This window comes from Microcebus murinus, chromosome 7, assembly GCF_040939455.1.
Source record: "Microcebus murinus isolate Inina chromosome 7, M.murinus_Inina_mat1.0, whole genome shotgun sequence".
NCBI classification, from domain to species: domain Eukaryota; kingdom Metazoa; phylum Chordata; class Mammalia; order Primates; family Cheirogaleidae; genus Microcebus; species Microcebus murinus.
In genome coordinates this window covers 73,541,175-73,562,500 of record NC_134110.1, presented here as the reverse complement: position 1 = coordinate 73,562,500, position 21,326 = coordinate 73,541,175, and the positions used below count along the sequence as shown (strand labels likewise).

At 34.7% G+C, this 21,326-nt stretch overlaps 1 protein-coding gene across 1 annotated transcript in view; it reads left to right on the top strand.

Moving 5' to 3' along the window:
- Window positions 1-20,298, top strand: part of CPNE3 (copine 3) — a 44,722-nt gene extending 24,424 nt beyond the window's left edge. The window contains exons 8-16 of the mRNA XM_076005176.1: window positions 3,945-4,043; window positions 5,711-5,797; window positions 6,523-6,582; window positions 7,114-7,247; window positions 11,071-11,125; window positions 11,206-11,257; window positions 14,607-14,740; window positions 16,101-16,337; window positions 17,941-20,298. Coding sequence (XP_075861291.1) covers window positions 3,945-4,043; window positions 5,711-5,797; window positions 6,523-6,582; window positions 7,114-7,247; window positions 11,071-11,125; window positions 11,206-11,257; window positions 14,607-14,740; window positions 16,101-16,337; window positions 17,941-18,051 — 969 coding nt within the window. The 3' untranslated portion in view covers window positions 18,052-20,298. The remainder of the gene's footprint in view (window positions 1-3,944; window positions 4,044-5,710; window positions 5,798-6,522; window positions 6,583-7,113; window positions 7,248-11,070; window positions 11,126-11,205; window positions 11,258-14,606; window positions 14,741-16,100; window positions 16,338-17,940) is intronic.
- Window positions 20,299-21,326: the final 1,028 nt, after the last annotated feature.

Genomic DNA, 21,326 nt, shown 5'->3' with positions numbered 1-21,326 from the left:
AAATAGGCGCCATTATTATTGAAAACCACTTCATTTCTGAAATCCTTAAACATTGTTCCCAGTTTGTAGAGAACTTTAAAAATCCCATGTAGGTATGATTTGTATGGTATTTTAAACAACATTGAAAAATATAGGTCCAAAATAAATAGTGGAAAACTAGCTATAAAAATTAGGGGTTTTTTTGAGACAGAATCTCACTTTGTTGCCCGGGCTACATGCCATGGCATCAGCTTAGCTCACAGCAACCTCAAACTCCTGGGCTCAAGCGATCCTTCTGTCTCAGCTGCCCGAGTAGCTGAGACTACAGGCATGTGCCACCGTGCCCGGCTAAATTTTTCTACATATTTTTAGCTGTCCGAGTAATTTCTTTCTATTTTTAGTAGAGACGGGGTCTCGCTTTTGCTCAGGCTGGTCTCGAACTCCTGAGCTCAAAGGATCCACCCGCCTCAGCCTCCCAGAGTGCTAGGATTACAGGCGTTAGCCACCGCACCCAGCCAAAAAAAAGTAGTTTTTATTATTATAATACCAAATCCGTAACTTTTGCTTTTCTCATTAAAAACAGTAAGCATCATTACATGTGAGAAGGCAGCAATGTCTGGGGGAAAAAATGCCTAAGCCATAACTATTTGATTGTTTGTAATGATATGTTAACAATAAAACAATGTTTTAAACTTTTTTGCTCACAGTGGCATGCTTACAGGGCTATTTTATTATAGTAAGTAAATTGATTTTCTGAGTTTTCCTCTGGTAAATGTCTTTCATTCTTCAAAGTTTCTTGGTTTGTTTTTAACTATACATAACTTGGTTTGACATGTCATTACTGACTTTATTTCACTCAGTTCTATGTTTTTTTTGCAATATCAGAAAGTCATACATTTGTGATTCTGTTACTGTTTGACAGTTGCTTACAGGCATCGTAAAGAGTAAAGGGCAGAGAATAGAGTCAGAATCCTTGCTAGTTTCTTTGCTATATAATATGTTATTACTCTAGCATGTGTTATTTCCATAAGATCAGGTGAATAAGAGAAATAATTATGCATGTTGCTACCCTGCCTAAAATGGGAATGCCTTAGTGAATGTAGTACTGTGTGGTGTGTGTATTCTTTTACATATATACATATGAACATATGTATATATACATACATTTATTATTTATTATGCATACACAAGGGCTGTCCGGAAAGTATCCAGCCATATACTATGAAAAATAGAGACATTTATTATATTAACCATGGCTGGATACTTTCCAGAGAGCCCTCATTTATTATGCATATGCACAGTATACATTATATGTATATTATGTATATGCATTATGTATCTGTATATGTATAGGTGTATTTTGTATAGCTGTTAAATGTATATGTATACATTTATTATACATTTATATATACATATGCACATGCATACGTTATTATGCATACTGTTATGCATAACAGAATACATAACATTATTGTGCATACTGTTGTTTAAACAACCAGTAATACTAGTCTTTGAATTCTTGAGAAGAGAGAAATTAAATAATATAAATCTTCTTATCTCAAACTGTACCTGGACATATGCCAGTATTATAAATATCATATCTACCTTTAAGGGGACAAAAGGGGCTATTCTATATTTATTATAGTGAATAATCAGAACTTTTAGTTTAAAAGTATTTTTTACATTTCCTAAAGTTTCAGTCAGCCTAAACATATGAACAGTTTTAGCCCTATTTATAAGCTTTGTTTAAATAAAATCTTGGCCTTACCAAGACTTAATCTTGTAGATACAAATTGGTATTCCATGAATGCAAAGTTATTTCCTAAATTATAAAGTTCTGATTTCCATAACTGAAAAATGTCTGTTAAAAAAAAAACATGAACTCATGAAAATATTAAGAAAGTTTGTTTTCCACCTTATCTAAGTTTTATTTCCTCTGGAAAAAATTATTAAAATTATTAACTTTCTTTTCCTTAGATACACTAAAGAGTCAGATAAAAGGCTTTTGGGTTAAGAATTGGATATTGAAAATGTAGGGCAAGAGTCAAACTGTCAGACTTGGTCAGTGACCAAAGTGCCTGCAAAGCATTTCTTTTTTTGTTTTTTCTTTCCTTTCCTTCTTTCCTTCCTCCCTACCTCCCTTCCTTTTTTCCTTCCTTCCTTCCCTTCTTTTTTTTTTTTTTTTTTTTTTGTGAGAGGGTCTCGTGCTGTTGTCCAGGCTGGAGTACAGTGGCATGATCATAGCTCATTGCAACAACCTTCAGCTCCTGGGCTCAAGCAATCCTCCTGCCTCAGTCTCCTGAGCAGCTGGGCCTATAGGCACACACCAGCGTACCTGGCTATTTTTTAAATTGTTTGTGGAGATGGGGTCTCACTCTGTTGCCCAGGCTGATCTTGTATTCCTGGCCTCAAGTGATTCTCCTGCCTTAGCCTCCCAAAGTGCTGGGATTACCACACCTGGCCCAAATAAAATACCTTACTGTTAACTCAAAATTGCAATTCTAGATTTTGGCTATTTTGATTGATTGATTGATTTTTAGTCTTCCTGAAGAAGAATGAAAACACAAGTAAGGAATTTAAGACTTCCAGTTATGGTAAGCACTCAATTCATAGAACCAAGGAGAAAAACAATTACTTCGCCAAGTATATATATAAAATCTTGAGCATTTTAACTTGATGATTAATATCACTTTGTGAAGGATAATAGCAAGATGAAGCTCTTTTTTGGCTAAGGGTAAATGTAAATTGCTTCTCGGTCACAAGCTTTCATTTTAAAGCACAGGCTATAGAAGGATTCAAGTGTCCTAGCATATCTTCACTTTACCTATGTTGGTTACCACACAAGGCATCTTGTCTTCTAAGACTTTATATTTAATTCCTCCAAGTTTTAGTTCTGCAAAATGGGAATAATAATAACAGAATTCTCACCCTCTGTACCTCACAATGCTATTAAGAGAATATGCACACAGCACATCATGAATGTTTGCAGAAATGAAATAATCTGTTTTGAAATTATAAAATACTCTAAAAACATTGGTGTTGAATGTACACAGTTATTATGGCCAGTTTGCAAGTTCCCTTGAAGACCTCTGCTTGCTAATAATTCACGCCACCTTATTTTTCCCACTGCAAAGAATATTCTAGTATTCTAGTGCATATTTACTTTTTGGTTACTTCTGTCAACCTGGCACAAAACTACATGTAAATTAAATACTCTCACCTCTCTTCTTTCTGCTTTCAGAGAGGGAGCATTGTAAGACTAGAACTCACCCTGTCTTACATGGAAATAGAGTAAATATAACCCTGTATAGATACTTCCTCAGTGGACTGAGTACTCTTGCCTTGGAATTGTCCATTTCATTGTATGAGTTGGGATCCTCAGAATGATGCAAATCTGACTTTATCATATTTAACTTTTAATACAAACCTAGCTTCACCACACTGTAGCTAATGAAATATATTTTCCATAAATCTAAATTATCTAGTATTTGATTATATAATTTTTAGCCACCTAGGATATTGACTTCCTTCCTTTCTCTAGACAATGGATTTTAGCCCTGGCCTAGTGCTAACGAGGTAAAGAAGCGGATGAGAAAGAAGCTATAATTTCATTTTGTCCTTTATCAGCATTTGTAGAGGACGTAATAGAGGAGCTAGAAACTGCTTAATGTGGAATTTAAGTAGTATTTGTGTTTTTCATCTGCCTGTGATCTATCTTAGAGCCCCATTCTAAGGATAGTTTGGGTTCAAAAGTGTTTCACTATTGTTACTCTAGGAAGTTAATTCCTACTTTTCCAAGTAGGGACTGCATATTAAACATTTTCACTTCTTTTAATTAAAATGGCACTTCTTCATAGGTTACATTTATTGCAGTCAGCACTTTGAAATAAAATTACATTGATGTTTATATATTTTATTATACTTATTTAATAAAGTTTATGTATTTTTGTTATACTTAATTTCAGGTAGAGTGTTATGATTATGACAATGATGGGTCACATGATCTCATTGGAACATTTCAAACCACCATGACAAAACTGAAAGATGCCTCCAGAAATTCACCTGTAAGTTACATCTTTGCATTTGCATATTCCTTATAGTTTGGCTATATATTTATTACGGTATTTCATTTTTTTCCCTTGGCATAGCAAATGGTTTACCGTGTTTTTACTCTGTATCACATAATGCTCTGAAATATTTAATAATCGCATAATCCAGAATTCATATTTGGGATATGAGTTTTATTGAGCAGAACACCATGTAATGGTTACCAATGCCAGGTAAGGACCCCAACTACATAGAGGTCAAAGCAAAGATCATCACAATGTCAGTTACTACAAATAGAAGTCCAAACAGTTTTGTCTACTGTGTCTTGGAATTGGAGTCACCAACACAAACACCATACAATCAAGCACTGGAGGGAGCAATACTTTACTCACTTGCAGAAGAAACAGAGTAGGATCAGCTTCAATAGTAGACATTGGTCCCCCATGGACAGCAGGTCCATCTGGCAGCCAACATAAGGCAGTTGGCCTCAGTGTACTCTTCTGGTGCTGCAGTAGAAGGACCCCACCCCTCCCACATGGAGTCTGAAAGCTGGGGGCAGGCCTGAGAACCATTGATACACAGGCTTAAGCAGAACAAAGGAGTACTTATTGAACCTGAAAGTGTGAATGAATGAAGTAACGTAGCCTTTTTTCAGTGAGAATTGTGTTTAGGGCATTTATGTATTTCTAATACTTAATAATTAATATTTCAGATTATGACCAAAACTCTGGCAAGATCCTGAACCACCAAGGAATTTGTTTAACATAATTCTGTTTTGCATGATTGTATCAAATGTATTTTTCAATGCTTGACTCTTAGAGAATTAGTAATGACTAAGTATATAAGTGGCTTTCTGTTAACTAGAAGAGGTAGCTTATTGGATGCCTCTTATGGTATTATTAGGCAAGACAGTGAGAATTTGAAGGTATAACTTGGAGGTGATTATACCCTAGCTGTGAAATAAAAATTAAATGAAACAATTGAGAATAATACAGAGTATGTAGCTAAATTTTATATGGTTATAGAAGTTTAAGGAGATGAATGAAGATCAGAGAAGACTAGAACAGTGGTGGAAATTACAGAGAAGAACAATGTGAGACCAAGCCTTAAGGATGGATAGGTGGATAGGAGGTGGAAGGAAGATCATTCTGTTTGGGGGAAGGGACTATAAAGGAGAATGTATTAGAAATTGGATCTATTTCTAACACATATTCCCAGTGGAAAGAGATGGTCTTTGCTGCGTATTTTACCATAGGATTGGGCTTTCATATATTTGTTTTATGATGTTGGGTTATTTCCCCTCTTTCCTAAAAGCCATATTTTTGTTCTTTGTGTTGATAATAGCTAGGGGTAATATTATATTTCCTTTATTATAAAGGATAAAGATTATTACTTGTAGCATTGCAGGGAAATTACCTACAGAGGTAATGTTTGTTCTTGAGAACTATTTTAAATAATATGTGATTCTTAATTGCCTTAATTGGTAGTGCCTTAATTGGTAGTAATTTAACTGATAAATAATCCATATACTTAATGTATTATGTAATTGTTTCTGAGTTGTATTTTGCTACAGACTTATATCAGTAGGTGGTTTGATTCCAAGAGAAAAGTAATTTATTTGAATTTGCATTGGCATTTCTATGATTGCTAATAAAAAGAAACATTTTGTCACCTTTTTCTACAGATTGAATTTGAATGCATAAATGAAAAAAAGAGGCAGAAGAAAAAAAGCTATAAGAATTCAGGTGTTATCGTTGTGAAACACTGTGAGGTTAGTGGGCCTTGGCTACTTATAATGTAATGAGATTATATTTCAAGTTCTTTGATCAGTATGGTTTATATCAAACAAATAATTGAATTTTAGGCAGTTGAAAATCCCGTGAACATCTGGTCACTTTTAGGAAAAAGAATAGAGTTGGAAATAGTAAAGATATCTTTCAAGTAACTTGCTTCCAAGGTTTGACAATGTATTAGCAAAGGACAAGGAAAATTAAAGTTTTTCATTATCTTAGGAAATATAAAGGCATTGTAGTATTTTCCCAGCCCAGTAGGAAATGGCCTGACCCAGTGTATTTATTCTGATCATAATCTTAAGATGAGATGTTATGAGTGGAGAAGAAAAGCCAGGTTTCTTACAGTATACAAGTGGAGGTTTTTTTTGTTTTGTTTTGTTTTTTTGAAAATCTCAATTACTGTGCTTATTAAAGTTCTCAACATATTAGACTCATTATTAATTTCTTAAAATTTAAAGTGAGTGTATTTCACCTTTGGCCATTAATATTCTAATGTTAACATTCCTATAATCTTGAAGTAATATTATACATTCATGACATCTAAAGGTAGAGATGCCTTAAACTTGAAAGCAAGGATGATTTACACATGTTTTTATCATGTGCTATTCAATTTACAAATTTTTAAAAACATATGCCAAGAGCTTTTTGTTTCTGTTGTATAGTAGGAGAGTTGTAATTTTAACAGTTTTTTCTTTATTTTTAGATTACAGTAGAATGCACATTTCTTGACTATATCATGGGAGGATGTCAGCTGAATTTTACTGTAAGTAACACACTGAATTTTTCAGCATAGTTTGTAACATGTTACTTTTTTCTCCATTTTACAGTATTCTTTCTTTTACTGCAGACTGACTTTGTGATGAAATTTATACAATCTGCTTAGCATGGTCTCTTCAAAGACCTCAGACAGGTTGTCTAGGTTTATCAAAACTCTCAGCTTTGTTGATGAGATCTCTTCTTCCTGAGAGAAAGCAGATATATACATATAAACTAGTGGTTCTCCTGAAGTAATTTAAGTAATAGAAAGCATCAGTCAAACAAACTTACAAAAAACAGCCTCTAAGTCTAGGTAATTGGTATGTTAATTCATGATTTAAGACATTTAGAAAAATAGGAACAGCAGGTTGTTTCATGTTCAGGCCTTAACTATTTAATTGTCTATGGAAACAGTGGTGGGTATTTGTTAGGAAATGGCAGTAGCAGGCTCCAGAATGAATGTTTGTCTCCCTTCTCCTGAAGTTTTCCTGGACATCAAGCCTTCTCCTTGGTAAGGGCTGCGATTGTTATTTGACAGGTGGGAGTGGACTTCACTGGCTCCAATGGTGACCCAAGGTCTCCAGACTCCCTTCATTACATCAGCCCCAATGGTGTTAATGAGTATTTGACTGCCATCTGGTCTGTGGGACTGGTCATTCAAGATTATGATGCGTGAGTATGACTTTGGAAAAACTAAAATGCTTGTTTTCATAACTCCACAGAAAGGGCAGTTCCTGTCTCATCAGATGGCTAGAACTCTGATATAGGTGGTAGGCTGAGTGTGCTGGGAGGAATATCTTTCTCCTTAAAATTTCCCTTATTGTTTTCTATTTTTCTCTTTGTGGCAACCTTAGTGTTTACCTTTGATCTTGAATCTCTTGCTGTGATTAGCTATATTATGTATAGCTTGCTTATTTAATAGCTGATCTATGTCAGCAAGGCTGTTTTTTCTTTGATCATGTTTCCTTGGGATTTATTCATTAGGCATAAGTTGTATGTGATTGAAGTCCAGATGACATGTTTTGTACTTACCAGTAAAAACTATTTTTTACCTATTTTCTTGGCATTCGTCAAATTATTTTTAATGGTGACTTTTAACAAGTGCTGAAGATAACTTGATCTAATTGCTGTAAAATATTCTGAGTGGATTCTCAGTGATTAAATTTTGAATATATTTAAATAGGTCCTCTTGAAGATTTACTAAACAATAAGAAAAAAATCTATGTTGGTATTTTTTTTCTGGATCTATTAGAACACAGGATAAATTTTCACTTGTTCTTGCCTATTAATATTTAATGATAAAGCCCTTACATATTGATGGAGCTTTTCATTAATCCGTCGCAGCATTTAAAGAGGTGAAATTTTCCGGCGAATGCAAACAAATCTAAAGCAAAGGTGGCAATTCTAATATCAGGCTAGTAAACTTTAAGGCAAAAGTCATTAAATAAATAAAACGTTATAAAACACTTTTTACTATAATCCAAAATAAAAATATAACCATGGACGTGTTTAATAGCAGAGTATTAAGTATTTCAAGTAAAAATAGCTGGAAATAAAATAAAAATTTCAAAGTAGCCCAATTATAATGGGATTCTTATATAAAAAGGAGAAAATATGTAGGGTTGTTTTCTCAGAGTGCCACCTGGAAATTAATAACAAAAGAATAGCTAAAGAAAATTTACCAAATGGAAATAAAAAAACTCAAGTGGTTCTTAGATCATAGAAGAAATCAAAGTGTAAAAATAGACTATCTAGAAATAAAGGACAATGAGAAGACTATATGTAATACTGTTTCTACAGAGGAAAATTTCTGGCTTTACATGCTTCTATTTTTCAACAAGAAGAATTAGATATATATAAATGAACTAGTTTTGCAACAAAATAAAATTAAAATAGGAAGAAAAAATAAAGGAATAATAATAATAATAATAGAATTCCATATATGTGTTAGCCATTATGTACCAGGGATAATTTAAAGCATTTTCTATGTGATATTCACCTAATCCTCATATTTCACCATGAGATGGGTACTTTCATCTTCATTGTACAGACGAGAAAACTAAGGCACAGGGTGGTATATAACTTGTCTAGTGTAACTCAGCTGGTAACTGGCAGAGATGGATTGAGCCTGGGTTGTTGGGCTCCAGAGACATGCTCTAATAGTAATGATTTGGAAAGTTTAAAGAAAAACCACCAGACTTATAAATTAAATCAAGAGATGATTCTTTGAAAGTTCAGCAAAACTTAGGGAAACTTTGGTAGCACTGACCCAAAAATCTGGATTAAAGGATGATATTTTAGCAAGCTGTAAATTACCAAAGTTGACTCAAAGAGGCAGAAAACCTGAATAGACCAGGAACCATGGAAGGAATAGAACAGGTAGGTACCAGTCAAAGAGCCACTCCTCGCAAAGGCACCAAGCCAGGACAATTTCATACGTAAATTCTAACAATCTTGTAAGGAATGAATGCAAATCTAAAAGAAACCAGCTGATAAATATTAGATAGTAGTGAGTTCAGAAAGGTGGTTAGATGCAGCATAAAATTAAACATTAACAATTTCTCACTAACCAGCAATAACCAATTCAAATAATGATAGTGGATAAAAGTTGCAATTCATAATGTAATGAAAAATGAAAATGAATTTAGTAAAAAGTCTAGGATCATTAGTAAAGAAAACTACAAAATTGTACTGAAGGACAGAGAAGGAAACTTGTATTTAAACAAGTGGAAAGGTATACTACAATTTTTAGACAGGCAGATGCCATAATGATGATGTAAAATTTTCTCCCTGAATTAATCAATTTTTATCAAAATTGCAGTGGAACCCTGACAAAATGATTATTAAAATTCTCTAGAAGGAAAAATGAATCAGACTAGCCAAGAAATTTTCTAGTAAAAAAGAAAAAAAAATGAAGGCAAATGTTCTCTAGCAGATATTAAACTTATTTTAAAGTTATCTTAATTAAAAGTATGAGTACATGACCAGTGGAAACAAGCAAGTAGTCCAGAAATAGACACACGTGTATAAGTGAATTTGGGATGTAACAGCTGTCAAACTGAACAAGAATTGAATTTGGATTCATGACTCATACCTATCTGTGTATGTTAGGATACTATTCTGTATAAATTAGAATTTAGAGCCATACTGCTGAAACAGACACCCAAAAACAAAGTAGCTTTGATAAAATAGAGCTTTATTTCTCTTTCATGTTGCATATTTAGTTAGGACTGATAGGGCAGTTCTGCCATTCTTAATTCATAGCTTCCAGCCCTGGGTCCAAAGCAGCTGCTCTGGTTCTTGTCTTCTCTAGCCAGTGGGAAAAGAAGAAAGGGACCTAGGAGCACATGTGCATTCCCTCCCAGGGGCATGATTCAGAAGTGGCTGACCATACACTTCTACTTGCATCTCCTTGACTAGAACCTAGTCCCCTGACCACATTGTAGAGAGCAGCAGTTTCTGGTTCATATCCTACTCCAAAACACTTTCCAGATGAATTAGAAATTTGATATCAAAAGCAAACTTGACAGCTCTAGGAGAAAATATTTGTGAATTTTTGTATAAGCTTGCATTGAGAGAAAGATCTTTAGGTAAGACAGAGAAGGCAGGAAAGACAGGGAAAGAAGAAATCACAAAAGAGTTTTTAATGTGTTCACATTCATTGATATTTAAAACTCTGAAAAGAAATACACTTTAAACAAAGTTAAAGATGGACTGCAAACTGGGAAAAATATTTCAGACATGGTAAAGGTTCTTTCTTCACTGCAAAAAGAACCATGAAGAATAATTATAAAAAGAGTAGCCCTAATAGAAAAGTTAATATGTTCATTACAGTGTTTTATAATGGCAGAACATTGGCCATCTGACATTGAGGGAAGAATAACCATACAGTGGGATACTCGGCAACCATTCACAGTATTTTATATGTTCGGGTCCACAGTACCTAAATGCTTGAAGCCAAATATTGGCAAATACATTTTGCCACAGAAACTTGAGAGTTTTATGATCTATAGCATTTGTACTGTGTTTCTGTGGCCAAATATATAAATATTCATATTAAGTGGCATGGATAAAGGCTATAAATAACCTCTTCCCTGCTGAAATCAGATTTTGCTGCCAACTGAGTTTGCTGTAAGCAAATGAAAAAACTTATGATTTTAGGGATTTATTTACACATTGTTCAGTAAAGTGATGCACAAGCTTTAAGTAGAAAAAAGTAGGCTATGAAACATGAATATTAACTCCACTTTTATAAAATATATATAGAGAAACATTTTTCTTCCTCAATACACACAAAAATATTTAGAATGTGAGTTGTCAAATGCTAATGTTGAATCTCTCTGGCAGTTATAAGTAATCTTTGTTTTATCTTTATACTTTTCTAAGATTCTGATTTTTTTTAAATTAGTTCATATTAATTTTATTATGAGTAAAGATAAAGCTCTTTTTATTTTGAACAAACAATATTTTACTTTTTAAAAAATTTTCTTTTTAGTGATAAGATGTTTCCAGCTTTTGGTTTTGGAGCTCAGATACCTCCTCAGTGGCAGGTAAGAGGAAATTTCATTTTAAAGCTTTGCCTTCTGGAAAAGCAACACAGGCCTCATCAATCTACTTTCATTTTTGACAGGTATCACATGAATTTCCAATGAATTTTAACTCATCCAATCCCTATTGTAACGGTAAGTTAAAAAAAAAACAACATGAAGTCTTTAAATTTAAAACCGGACTAGTCTTTGTTACTTGTTTTATTCTCTTAGTTTAAAACTAGTCAGATTTCATCTCTAGGTTTCATTCTGTTACATATTTAACTTTCTGTTGTATAAGGTAGAAAAGTTGCATTAGGTTGGTGGTTTGGGTGGTAATGATAATTATGGGGCAAATCAGTATTATGATGATGGAGGCTGTGAGATAAATTCTTCTACCTTCAGAGGTTTAATAGAACAAAGAAATTCTCAGTCATGGGAGTAAATCAATAAAAATTATCATATTAAAAGTATGTTCATGTACAAGTTGATTTAAAAATAAACCTTCAATAAAAAGAATAATTCAGCAGACAGATCTTTTGAAGCTTTTCTAAGTATCAGTATCTCTGCACAAAGAAAAAAGTGCCCAGCATCTAATTACTTGTTGCTCACAAAGTGTTCTGTGCTAGATGGGGTGGATGAAAAGAGCAAAGAATTGAGCACCGATAGCAGCTTTTCCTGCAGAGGGCAGGAGGCACACATTCATCTTTTATTTCACTTTTTTCTTTACACCTCAAATATTCAAGTGCTTCCTCCTTTTTACTACATTGATCAATCAACCTAAAATGTCATCTCTCTCACTAAATTACATAAGACTAAATAGTTTAGAGGAGGAAAGTTAGGTGTGCAGGCAGAGGCATAATTTAAAATTCTAGACAAAAGGCTGATTTTCTGCAAAGGGTCCTTCTAACAATTATAAAATGTATAGCTCTCTAAAGATGTTCTTTCCTTTTCTTTTAAATAATGATCATAGGGTGGAAGAGCATGAACATTTTTTGGGGGGGGTAGTTTGCATTAGGGTTTTCTCCTTTTTTCCAAAACACTTTTTCCATATTAATTCAGTGTTCCCTTGAGGCACTTTCAGTGGCTGGTTGTAACTTATTTTTTTTTTAATTTTTATATAATCTTTTACTTCTTTATTTTTTTTTTTCACACAGACCCAGTGGGGTTGAGTCCCATGGTTGTAACTTCTTTTATCCTTGGCCATTTGAAACTTGAAATATTATTCTTTTCAAGAAATGTGCTTCATGCTTATGATGAAATTGGAATAATTTCTGGAATTTTTTATAATTAAATATGGATGACATATCATGTGATAATTCATTCTAAAAGTTCATTTACTCTGAATTTTATGAGCCCATCTTTGGGCTGCTCACCATGCACAGCTTTTTTATTTTTGGTTTGCAGTCTGGAAAAAGAATCTGTGTGGTTTTAGACAAAGGAGATACTCTACAGAAAAAAAATACAGAGCCTTATTTTGAGGCAAAGAAATTTAATATCTTTGCCTAATTAATCATTGAACTTAGTTGCCTAGAAATAGCATGTCCTACCTGTTTCTTTAATTCAAAGGAAGGATTTTGACATAATTCAGTTTTAGTTTGAGGAATTGAAGGCTATTGATATTTGTGAATAAATTAAATTAATTGTTTATACCTTCAGGTTGAAAAGCAAGCTAAGATGATAGAGTTGGAAGAAAACATTAATGCTCTGGTAATGGGCTCAATTTTTCTGCAGCATTTGTCATTGCAGTGAGATTCTGCTCCAGCAGATGTTAACATTATTTTTATTACTACTGGGCTCTTAGTTCCATGCACCTTAGCATGTAAAACCACCTCCACATATGAATGAGTCATGTTCTCAAAGGTTGGTTATAGGACTACTTGGTTCTAAGTTCAAAGTAACTAAGAGGAGTTTATTGGAACTGCTAAATTTTAAGAAGGGGGAGTTGATCTTGTGAAGCTTTTAGATCAAGGACAGTCATGCATCAGATTACAATGTTTTGATCAATGATGGAACGTGTTTATGACTGTGGTCCCATAAGATTGTAATAACATGTTTCTATTATACCTTTTCTATGTTTAGATATATTTTGGTACACAAATTTCCATTGTGTTAATTGCCTGTAATATTCAGTACAGTAATGGGCTGTGCAGGTTTGTAGTCTAGGAGCAATAGGCTGGACCTATCAGATAGCTTAGATATGTAGTAGACTGCACCATCTAGGTTTGTGTAACTACACTCTGATGTTCCACACTGCACGATGAGGAAATTGCCTAATGACACATTTCTCAAAACGTGTCCTTGTTGTTAAACAACACATGACTGTGTATGTTTCTCTTCCTTGTTGCCCTGTGTTCTATTGGACATTTTTAAAGCAAAACACCTGTTTTGGTTTATATTAAAAGTTTTTTTTGTGGCAAATATCTGTGATGACCCCAGCAAGTATTGGGGGGAATTCTTTAGGATTTCTAGTGTATCCTACCTGCATCCTAAACACTCTGACATTAAGGACAAATTCAACAGGTGCATATATGGGATACAAGTTTTCATCGGCAGTGCTTTTACCAACAATGTCAGTCAACTTTCATTAGGTTGTGCGGTTAGGATAAACAATCGCTAAATCTCAGTGGCTTATAATGACAACAATTTATTTCCTGCTCATTTTACATGTGGCTAGATTGTAGCTCTGCTCTGTGTTTCTTCTATTGGGACTGAGGCTGCAGGAGCAGCTCCCACGTGGGATGTGCTGTTCCCATGGCAGAGGGAAAGAGCAAGAGATCTGGCGCAGACAGGCAGTAGTTCTGAAGACATCTGCTTAGGCAGGGATGTCATGTTCATTCACATGCATTGCTCAAAGCTAGTCAAATGGTCCTGTCCAATTTTCAACCTACCTCCAGCAGGCCCTGGGCAATAGCCCATAAACAAACACATTAGTGTTTCCATAGCAAAATGGATAAGTAACCTGGAAGTGAATATTTGGAACTAATACAGTCTACAATACTATGCTTAGCCTTTAAATTATTGAATAAACACTTACATCAATTAATTAACTAGGATTAATACTAGGTTTATAGCCATCTGTTATGGCTGTTGTGGAACCTCTGGCCATATATGTGATTATTATTATTTTTTTTTTTTTTTTATTTTATCAGAAACTTTTTCTTATCTTTTATCGTCAGTTGTATGATACAGCACCTTTTTTGTCGTTCTTTTTCCATCAGTCATGTTCCCAAAACACTTCAAAATTAAGCACAAATGTAACAGTCCTACTGTAGACGAACAATTTGACTGAGATGAGAATAAATGCCATTTACTGGGGAAGGGAGAGTTTATAGGTTTTTGCAATGGAGCATAGCTATGGAGTTTTGTAACACATAGCTTAGAGGAACTCCTGAACTTTTGACTATTTAAAACTCTATATGTTGATAGATATCATTAAATTAGCCCATATTGTAAGTAAACACATTGTGCTTGAGAATTTTTAATACTGCTTTTTTTGGTCTAGGAATCCAAGGCATAGTGGATGCGTACCGGGCCTGTCTTCCTCAGATAAAACTCTATGGACCAACTAATTTTTCTCCAATCATAAATCATGTGGCCAGATTTGCTGCTGCAGCCACACAACAGCAAACAGCTTCTGTAAGTGTTCTGTGGCCAGCGTGTGGGAAGAATGTGGGTTGGTACTTGCTCCTGTTGCCATTTTTCTATTGATTTGTCTATTTTGATACAGAGTTAGGATAAGATACCATGGTATAGTCATCCTTGGCTTGGGAGTAACATCTATTGTTAAATTAATGATCATTAAGAATAAGACAAAATTGGTCAGCTGTGGTGGCTCACACCTGTAATCCTAGCACTCTGGGACCAGCCTGAACAAGAGCAAGACCCTGCCTCTACAAAAAATAGAGAATTAGATGGGTGTGGTGGCGCATGCCTGGTACCCCAGCTACTATTGCCTGAGCCCAGGAGTTTGAGGTTGCTGTGAGCTGTAAAGATGTTGCTGCACTCTAGCCAGGGTGACAGAGCAAGACTCTGTCTCAAAAAAAACAAAAGAAAAGAATAAGACAACAACAAAACAATGCTTACCTTCATGAATCTTTTCTGTCTCTTTTGAATGGATTTTCTGAAGATCCTACCAAAAAGGCTATTAGCTATCTTTTTGAAATAGACTTAACAAATTAAGGCTTGATGGCAGCACATCAGTTGCAATTATAAGATTACTTACTGTACTAAAGAGATTTGAATTAGCTAACCTTACCTGTTGGACTTTGGACATCAAATCTCTCTTATTTTAATTATGTTCAAAAGTAAGGTAAGGGAAACTACCTCATACAGTTGTTGAAAGGGCTAAATATAATAATTCGTATAAAGAGCACAGTGCCTGGGTCAAGAGTGCCTGGGTCAACATTCAGCACATGTTAGCTACTATTATACATTTTATTCCATTCTAGACTTAAGTAGCCCAAAAGATGGAGTCACAACTCTATGTAACATTTTGCTACTATGAAAAGTTTTATCATAGATGACTGAATGTAGAGAAAGAGACCCTTAAAGCATACCCATGTTTTAAAAAGCGTAATTTAGCATGGTAAACAATTCTACTTCTGTATTTGTTCTTTTGAGAATGAAGTTGTTACTTGCTCCCTTGATTGATACTTTGACATATTTAATAGTTCAGTTAAATTAAAGTGTTTATTCCTATGCTTATTGAAAGGTTAATCTTTGACATTTAGATGCCTTGCTTCTGTCTATTTTGCCAACCCTATTTTGTGGTCTGCTGCACTTTTAATGAACCTGTAGCTTTTGTAAGAGTCCATTTCCTTGTCATCAGAGAATCTTAGAATATTTTATGCAGGTGGTATCCAGGGTAGAGACTGCCAAGGAAAATGAACAAGATAGAGACTGAATGACTCATCAAGCTAGAGCTGTCATTAACCATAGCTTTTATTGTTTGGGAGTTTGACTTGCTCATTGGAGATAATTTCTTTTCTTTTGGCAGCAATATTTTGTGCTCTTGATCATTACCGATGGTGTGATCACAGACCTTGATGAAACCAGACAAGCTATAGTTAATGCTGCCAAGCTGCCCATGTCCATCATCATCGTTGGAGTTGGAGGTGCTGACTTTAGTGCCATGGAGTTTCTGGACGGCGATGGTGGAAGTCTTCGTTCCCCTTCGGGAGAGGTGGCCATCAGGGATATTGTCCAGTTTGTGCCTTTCAGGCAGTTCCAGAATGTGAGTAGTATTCTTCCTTATTCATATGGTAAGATGTTTGAACACAGAACTTTGCCTGTCCACAGCCAGGCAAGTTGAGTAGGTGTGGGGTTACAGAATGTGTCAACACTGTCTTTTTTCCATTTGAGAGCTCTGATTGGATTTGGAGTGTTGCTTCTGGGCGTATACGGTGTGCTTCTTGCAGTCTATATGATAAATTGTCAAAAATGACATTGTTTTGAATATCTTAAAATATATTTTATCTTTACCTTCATAGCAATAGAAAGAAGCTCTATACAAGCATATGCTTAATTTATCAAGCTGGAAGTTAGTTTGATGAAAATTTCTCAGGAAACTGTTGTACATAATTTACTTCAGTGGTAACATCTTGAAAAACTGTGGAACAGAATCATAACCAGGATATTTACATTGATATAATCAAGACACATCACCACAGGGATCCCATGTTGCCCTGTTATAGCCACATCCATTTCCCTTCCACCTCTATCTCTTCCTTAACCCTTGGCAACCACTACTTTGTTCTCCATTTCTGTCATTTTGTCATATCAAGAATGTTACATAAATGGAATCATCCTGTAGTATGTAACCTTTTGGGACTGGTATTTATTTTTATTCAGCCTAATTCTCCCAAGAGTCAGCAAGTTGTTGCATGTATTCATTTTTATTGTTGAGTACTATTCCATGGGATGGATGTACCCCAGTTTGTGTAACCATTCACCCATTGAAGGACATCTGAGTTGTTTCTCATTTTGTCTATTATAAATACAGCTGCATATAGACATTTATGCATGGGTTTTTATGTAAACAATAAGCTTTTATTTCTCTGGGTTAAATACCCATGAGTATAATTTCTGGATCATATGGTAGTTGCATGTTATTAAAGCAACTGTCAAACTTTTCCAGAGTGGCTATACCATTTAACGTTCCTGCCAGCAATGGGAGGGAGTGAGGGCGTGTGTGTGATTATAAAGCAGCAATGTTAGAGAGCTTTGTGGTGATGAAGTACTTCTGTATCTTGATTGTGGTGGTGGTTACACAGATCTCCCTGTGTAACAAAATTGTATAGAATTTTATACCCACACATACAGTGAAGTGCATGTAAAACTAGCAATCTGAATAAGGTCTGTGAACTGTACCAATGTCTGTTGCCTGGTTTTGATATTGTACTATAGTTACAAAAGCTGTTACCTTTGGAGAAAACAGGGCAAAGAGTACATGGGACCTCTCTGTATTATTTTTTCAACTTCCTGTAAATCTATAATTATTTCACAATACAAAGTAAAAAAAATGTAATACCAAGTGAATGAAAGACCCACATTTAAAAGTTAAAGAACAACAACAAAATATCATCCAACGTTAAAATGCTGGAGTTGAAAAAGGGCTTGGTAAATGTTAGCAGGGATAATATAATAACAGCCATCGTAAGTAACATTGGTTACTTAGCTTATTCCATATTTCGTGGACTGTTCCTCAGAAAAGATACAGGCCTAGGAATTGGGAATTACTGCTTTTTAATGGCTTCTGAAGTATCCCTAGTCTTTTTTCAACAAGCTAATAAAAATTCAGTTGCTGATAAAGTTGTTTTGATTTTGTTTTTCACAAGGCTCCAAAAGAAGCACTTGCTCAGTGTGTGTTGGCGGAAGTTCCCCAGCAGGTGGTGGGCTACTTCAACACCTACAAACTCCTTCCTCCCAAGAACCCAGCTACGAAATAAGAGGAACTGTGACCACTTCAATAGAATTCTTTTGTGCTGTGTGGAGCAATGCTACCTTTTATCCAGAATCGTGTATCTGTCATTTTATGTACTCTTCACCTCTAGCATTTGTGATGTAGATCTAGTTTTCTATGGATTGTATCTGTTTAAAGCATTCTTTTGTACTTTTTTGGGGTGATAGTGCCAAGTCCATCTTTGCTCAATCAATTCAGTGATTACTAGTGATTTACAGTAATTGCAGTGAGGCTATTTTGATTAGAAACTAGTGTAGGAAAAGCTGAGTTTGTCATTGTTGTTTTTTACTTTCATATGATGAAAATGATGTTTTTAAATGTTTGTCCTTAGGAATGAAAAATTGTTGGGATGATGTGATTTGCAGGTTGCTGTACTTGGTTAATAGTGTATGATAAAGCCAATGTCCATACCTAATTATGAGAGCTTCTTAAATTAGATGAGGTTGAATTTGTTACTGGAACTCTGTGTTCACTGCTTTTCCATGGAGTAAAACCTCCCTTTAATTACATCTGATTTTTGCTGCAGTTTAGATTCTACAGTTTATAAAACAGCATGCACTCACATGGGACTTCATGAAAAGTACTAAATGAGCAGGAAAAACACATACTCAATTTTTTAAATGTACAATCAAGTAAAAAAAAAAAACCTCATGTAAGTAAGCCATTTTTATTTGCTTTTCTAGATAATTTATTTTCATTGTGGAAAACCGTAAACATAGTCAGATTCAGCCTTTCTTTTCATTGACTGAATGTGACAATCAGGATTCTATAGATGCATAGATGATAGATGTTCCAGATTCTACCTTATTAGATTATTTTAATTGAGATTTGTTAAAATGGTTAGGACCACTTTATCCAGGAAAGCTATGAGGACCAGACATATAAGGTGAAATTCAGAATTCCATTTCTTTCTAACTAATGAAAGATGTTACTTACTAAAAAAAAGTTTTTATATTTTCCTTCTAAGGTCCCATACATTGATTTGTACAGATTTCATTTTTATGTTTTCTACTTTTCTTAAGTGGCATTTTGGTCTGATTTTTAATCTAATGATACAGGTTATCTGTTAATCAAATCACATTTTACGTTTTAGTAATGTGCTATTTCCTAAGTAGAGAATATATCATATTAAGCATAAAACCTGTTGTAACTTAAAAAGAGAAAAAACCAAACAAAACCCTTTTTAAATGCTGCATTAAGATACAGTGTAATTTACATGCTTTTTTTAGAGTAGAATTTTTTTTCCTGACTGTTACCCTTTACAACATATTACTTAGTGAACATTACATTTCCAGAATAGAACATTTTATTGAGGACTTGTGTACTAAGTACTATGCATACCCATATATTGGCCACTTATCTTCAGTAATTTAACATTTAAAATTGTGTGTTTATAACATATCCTTAAGTAGATGCACACAGTGCCATGTTGACATGCCTCTCACTTTTATTGAAAACCTGTCCCACAGCGCATGTCTCTTGTTCTCTGCCATGTGAGAAGGAAGTGAGTGAGCTGTCAGCTACTAACAGCTTTGGCTTCTCAGAAATACTCTCATTGCCAAGGTCAGGCTGAGAGGGGACCTGTCTGCTGTCATGTTGCTTAGCCCAGGTGAGCAGTTACCTACCCACCTTCCTGCTTGGCTACCTGGCCTCTGGATTTGTGCTGTTAACTGGAAGGTACCTAACTAGTAGTCTGTTACTCTATAGCAGGTATCCTCAAACTACAGCCCGTGGGCCACTTGTGGGTGTTTTTGCCCATTTGTTTTTTTACTTCAAAATAAGATACATGCAGTGTGCATAGGAATTTGTTCATAGTTTTTTTTAAACTAGAGTCCGGCCCTCCAACAGGCTGAGGGACAGTGAACTGGCCCCCTGTTTAAAAAGTTTGAGGACCCCTGCTCTATAGTATGGCTCATTAGTCAGTTTTGACATTACCAATAAGGAAGAAGAAAACTGATTATTCTTCTAATTATTTGGAGCCACAGTTGTCTCAGATGTCCTTTGTCCTACAAAGTTCTCTTTGTATGCTTGGAAACAGTATAGCAATGTTGTTCTGGTTTTCAGAATTTTCCCTTTTAAGCACAGGACGCTTTTAAAAAAAATGACTTACACATATTCTCAATATATGATAAAACAGAAATGGAGCTTCTCTGTTTAATGCTGGGGCAGGGTCCAGAGCCCTACCTGTTAGGCCTACTCCTCAGTCTCATTCACCAGCTTCTCAGCAGCACCCAAGTCACCTGTACAGGGTACAGGGAACTGCTGGTCATGAACACTCATTGTTTGGCCAAATAATAGTCATCACTGTCAATTTGAGTTGGTCTTCATAATTTTGAATATTCTGATTTTACCAGAATTGTTGCTTGTTGTAAAAAAATTTTTTTAAATTATTAATTCTTGATCAGGATCATCAGTAGATGCTGTTATTCATAAGAACTGTGATTCCAGCAAATTAGGGTAATTAGTACCCTTTTGTAGTTTTGAATAAAAGCATGTATAATTTCTAAATTATCAGTTTGTAAAATTCTTACAAATTTTATGAGACTGACGCGCTACCTACTGCGCTGAGGCACCTAAAATTCTTACAAATTTTAACATTCACCACCATCACATACTGATTTAATATTGTTTTATATTAAAATAGTCCTTTTCCCTATTGTGCCACTATTTATTCAAGTGCCATTTGTTCTTAAAATGCATTTAAAGAAAAATTAGCCAAATTGACTTTTATACTTCATGTACTCAGATATAATGCAAACATATGTTGCAGTGACAGTGCCCTGGATAGACGTAATATTTCTCCTGTATGCCTGTACTGAGAAAATATAACAACTGTCCTAGTCACCTTACCTTATAGTTAGAATTGAAATTTTAAGACCATAAAAATTTAAAGACTGGTCAGGGATTTACAAGTGTTCACTTTGGTAGTGCCTTAGGCAGCCTTTCCAAAGTAAATTCAGGACCCCAACTTATGTTATCTTTTGGCATAGTTTGCCTTTTTCATTTCGTAAATTTCCTGGAAAGACACCTTCAGTAAGTCTCTCCTACTCTCTTTATATGTGTAGTTGATAATCATGGAAACGACACAAAAGGAAAGCTAGAAATTTGGTGGAAATTGTGAGAGACTATTTTGTGCTTTTATGGATATTATACTTGATAATATGTGTGTAAGTTACTAATATATGAATTGATGTTGAATATATATTCCATTTGGATTCCTTTTGGATAAAGTTATTTCTTGATGTAACACAGTAGTGTCTT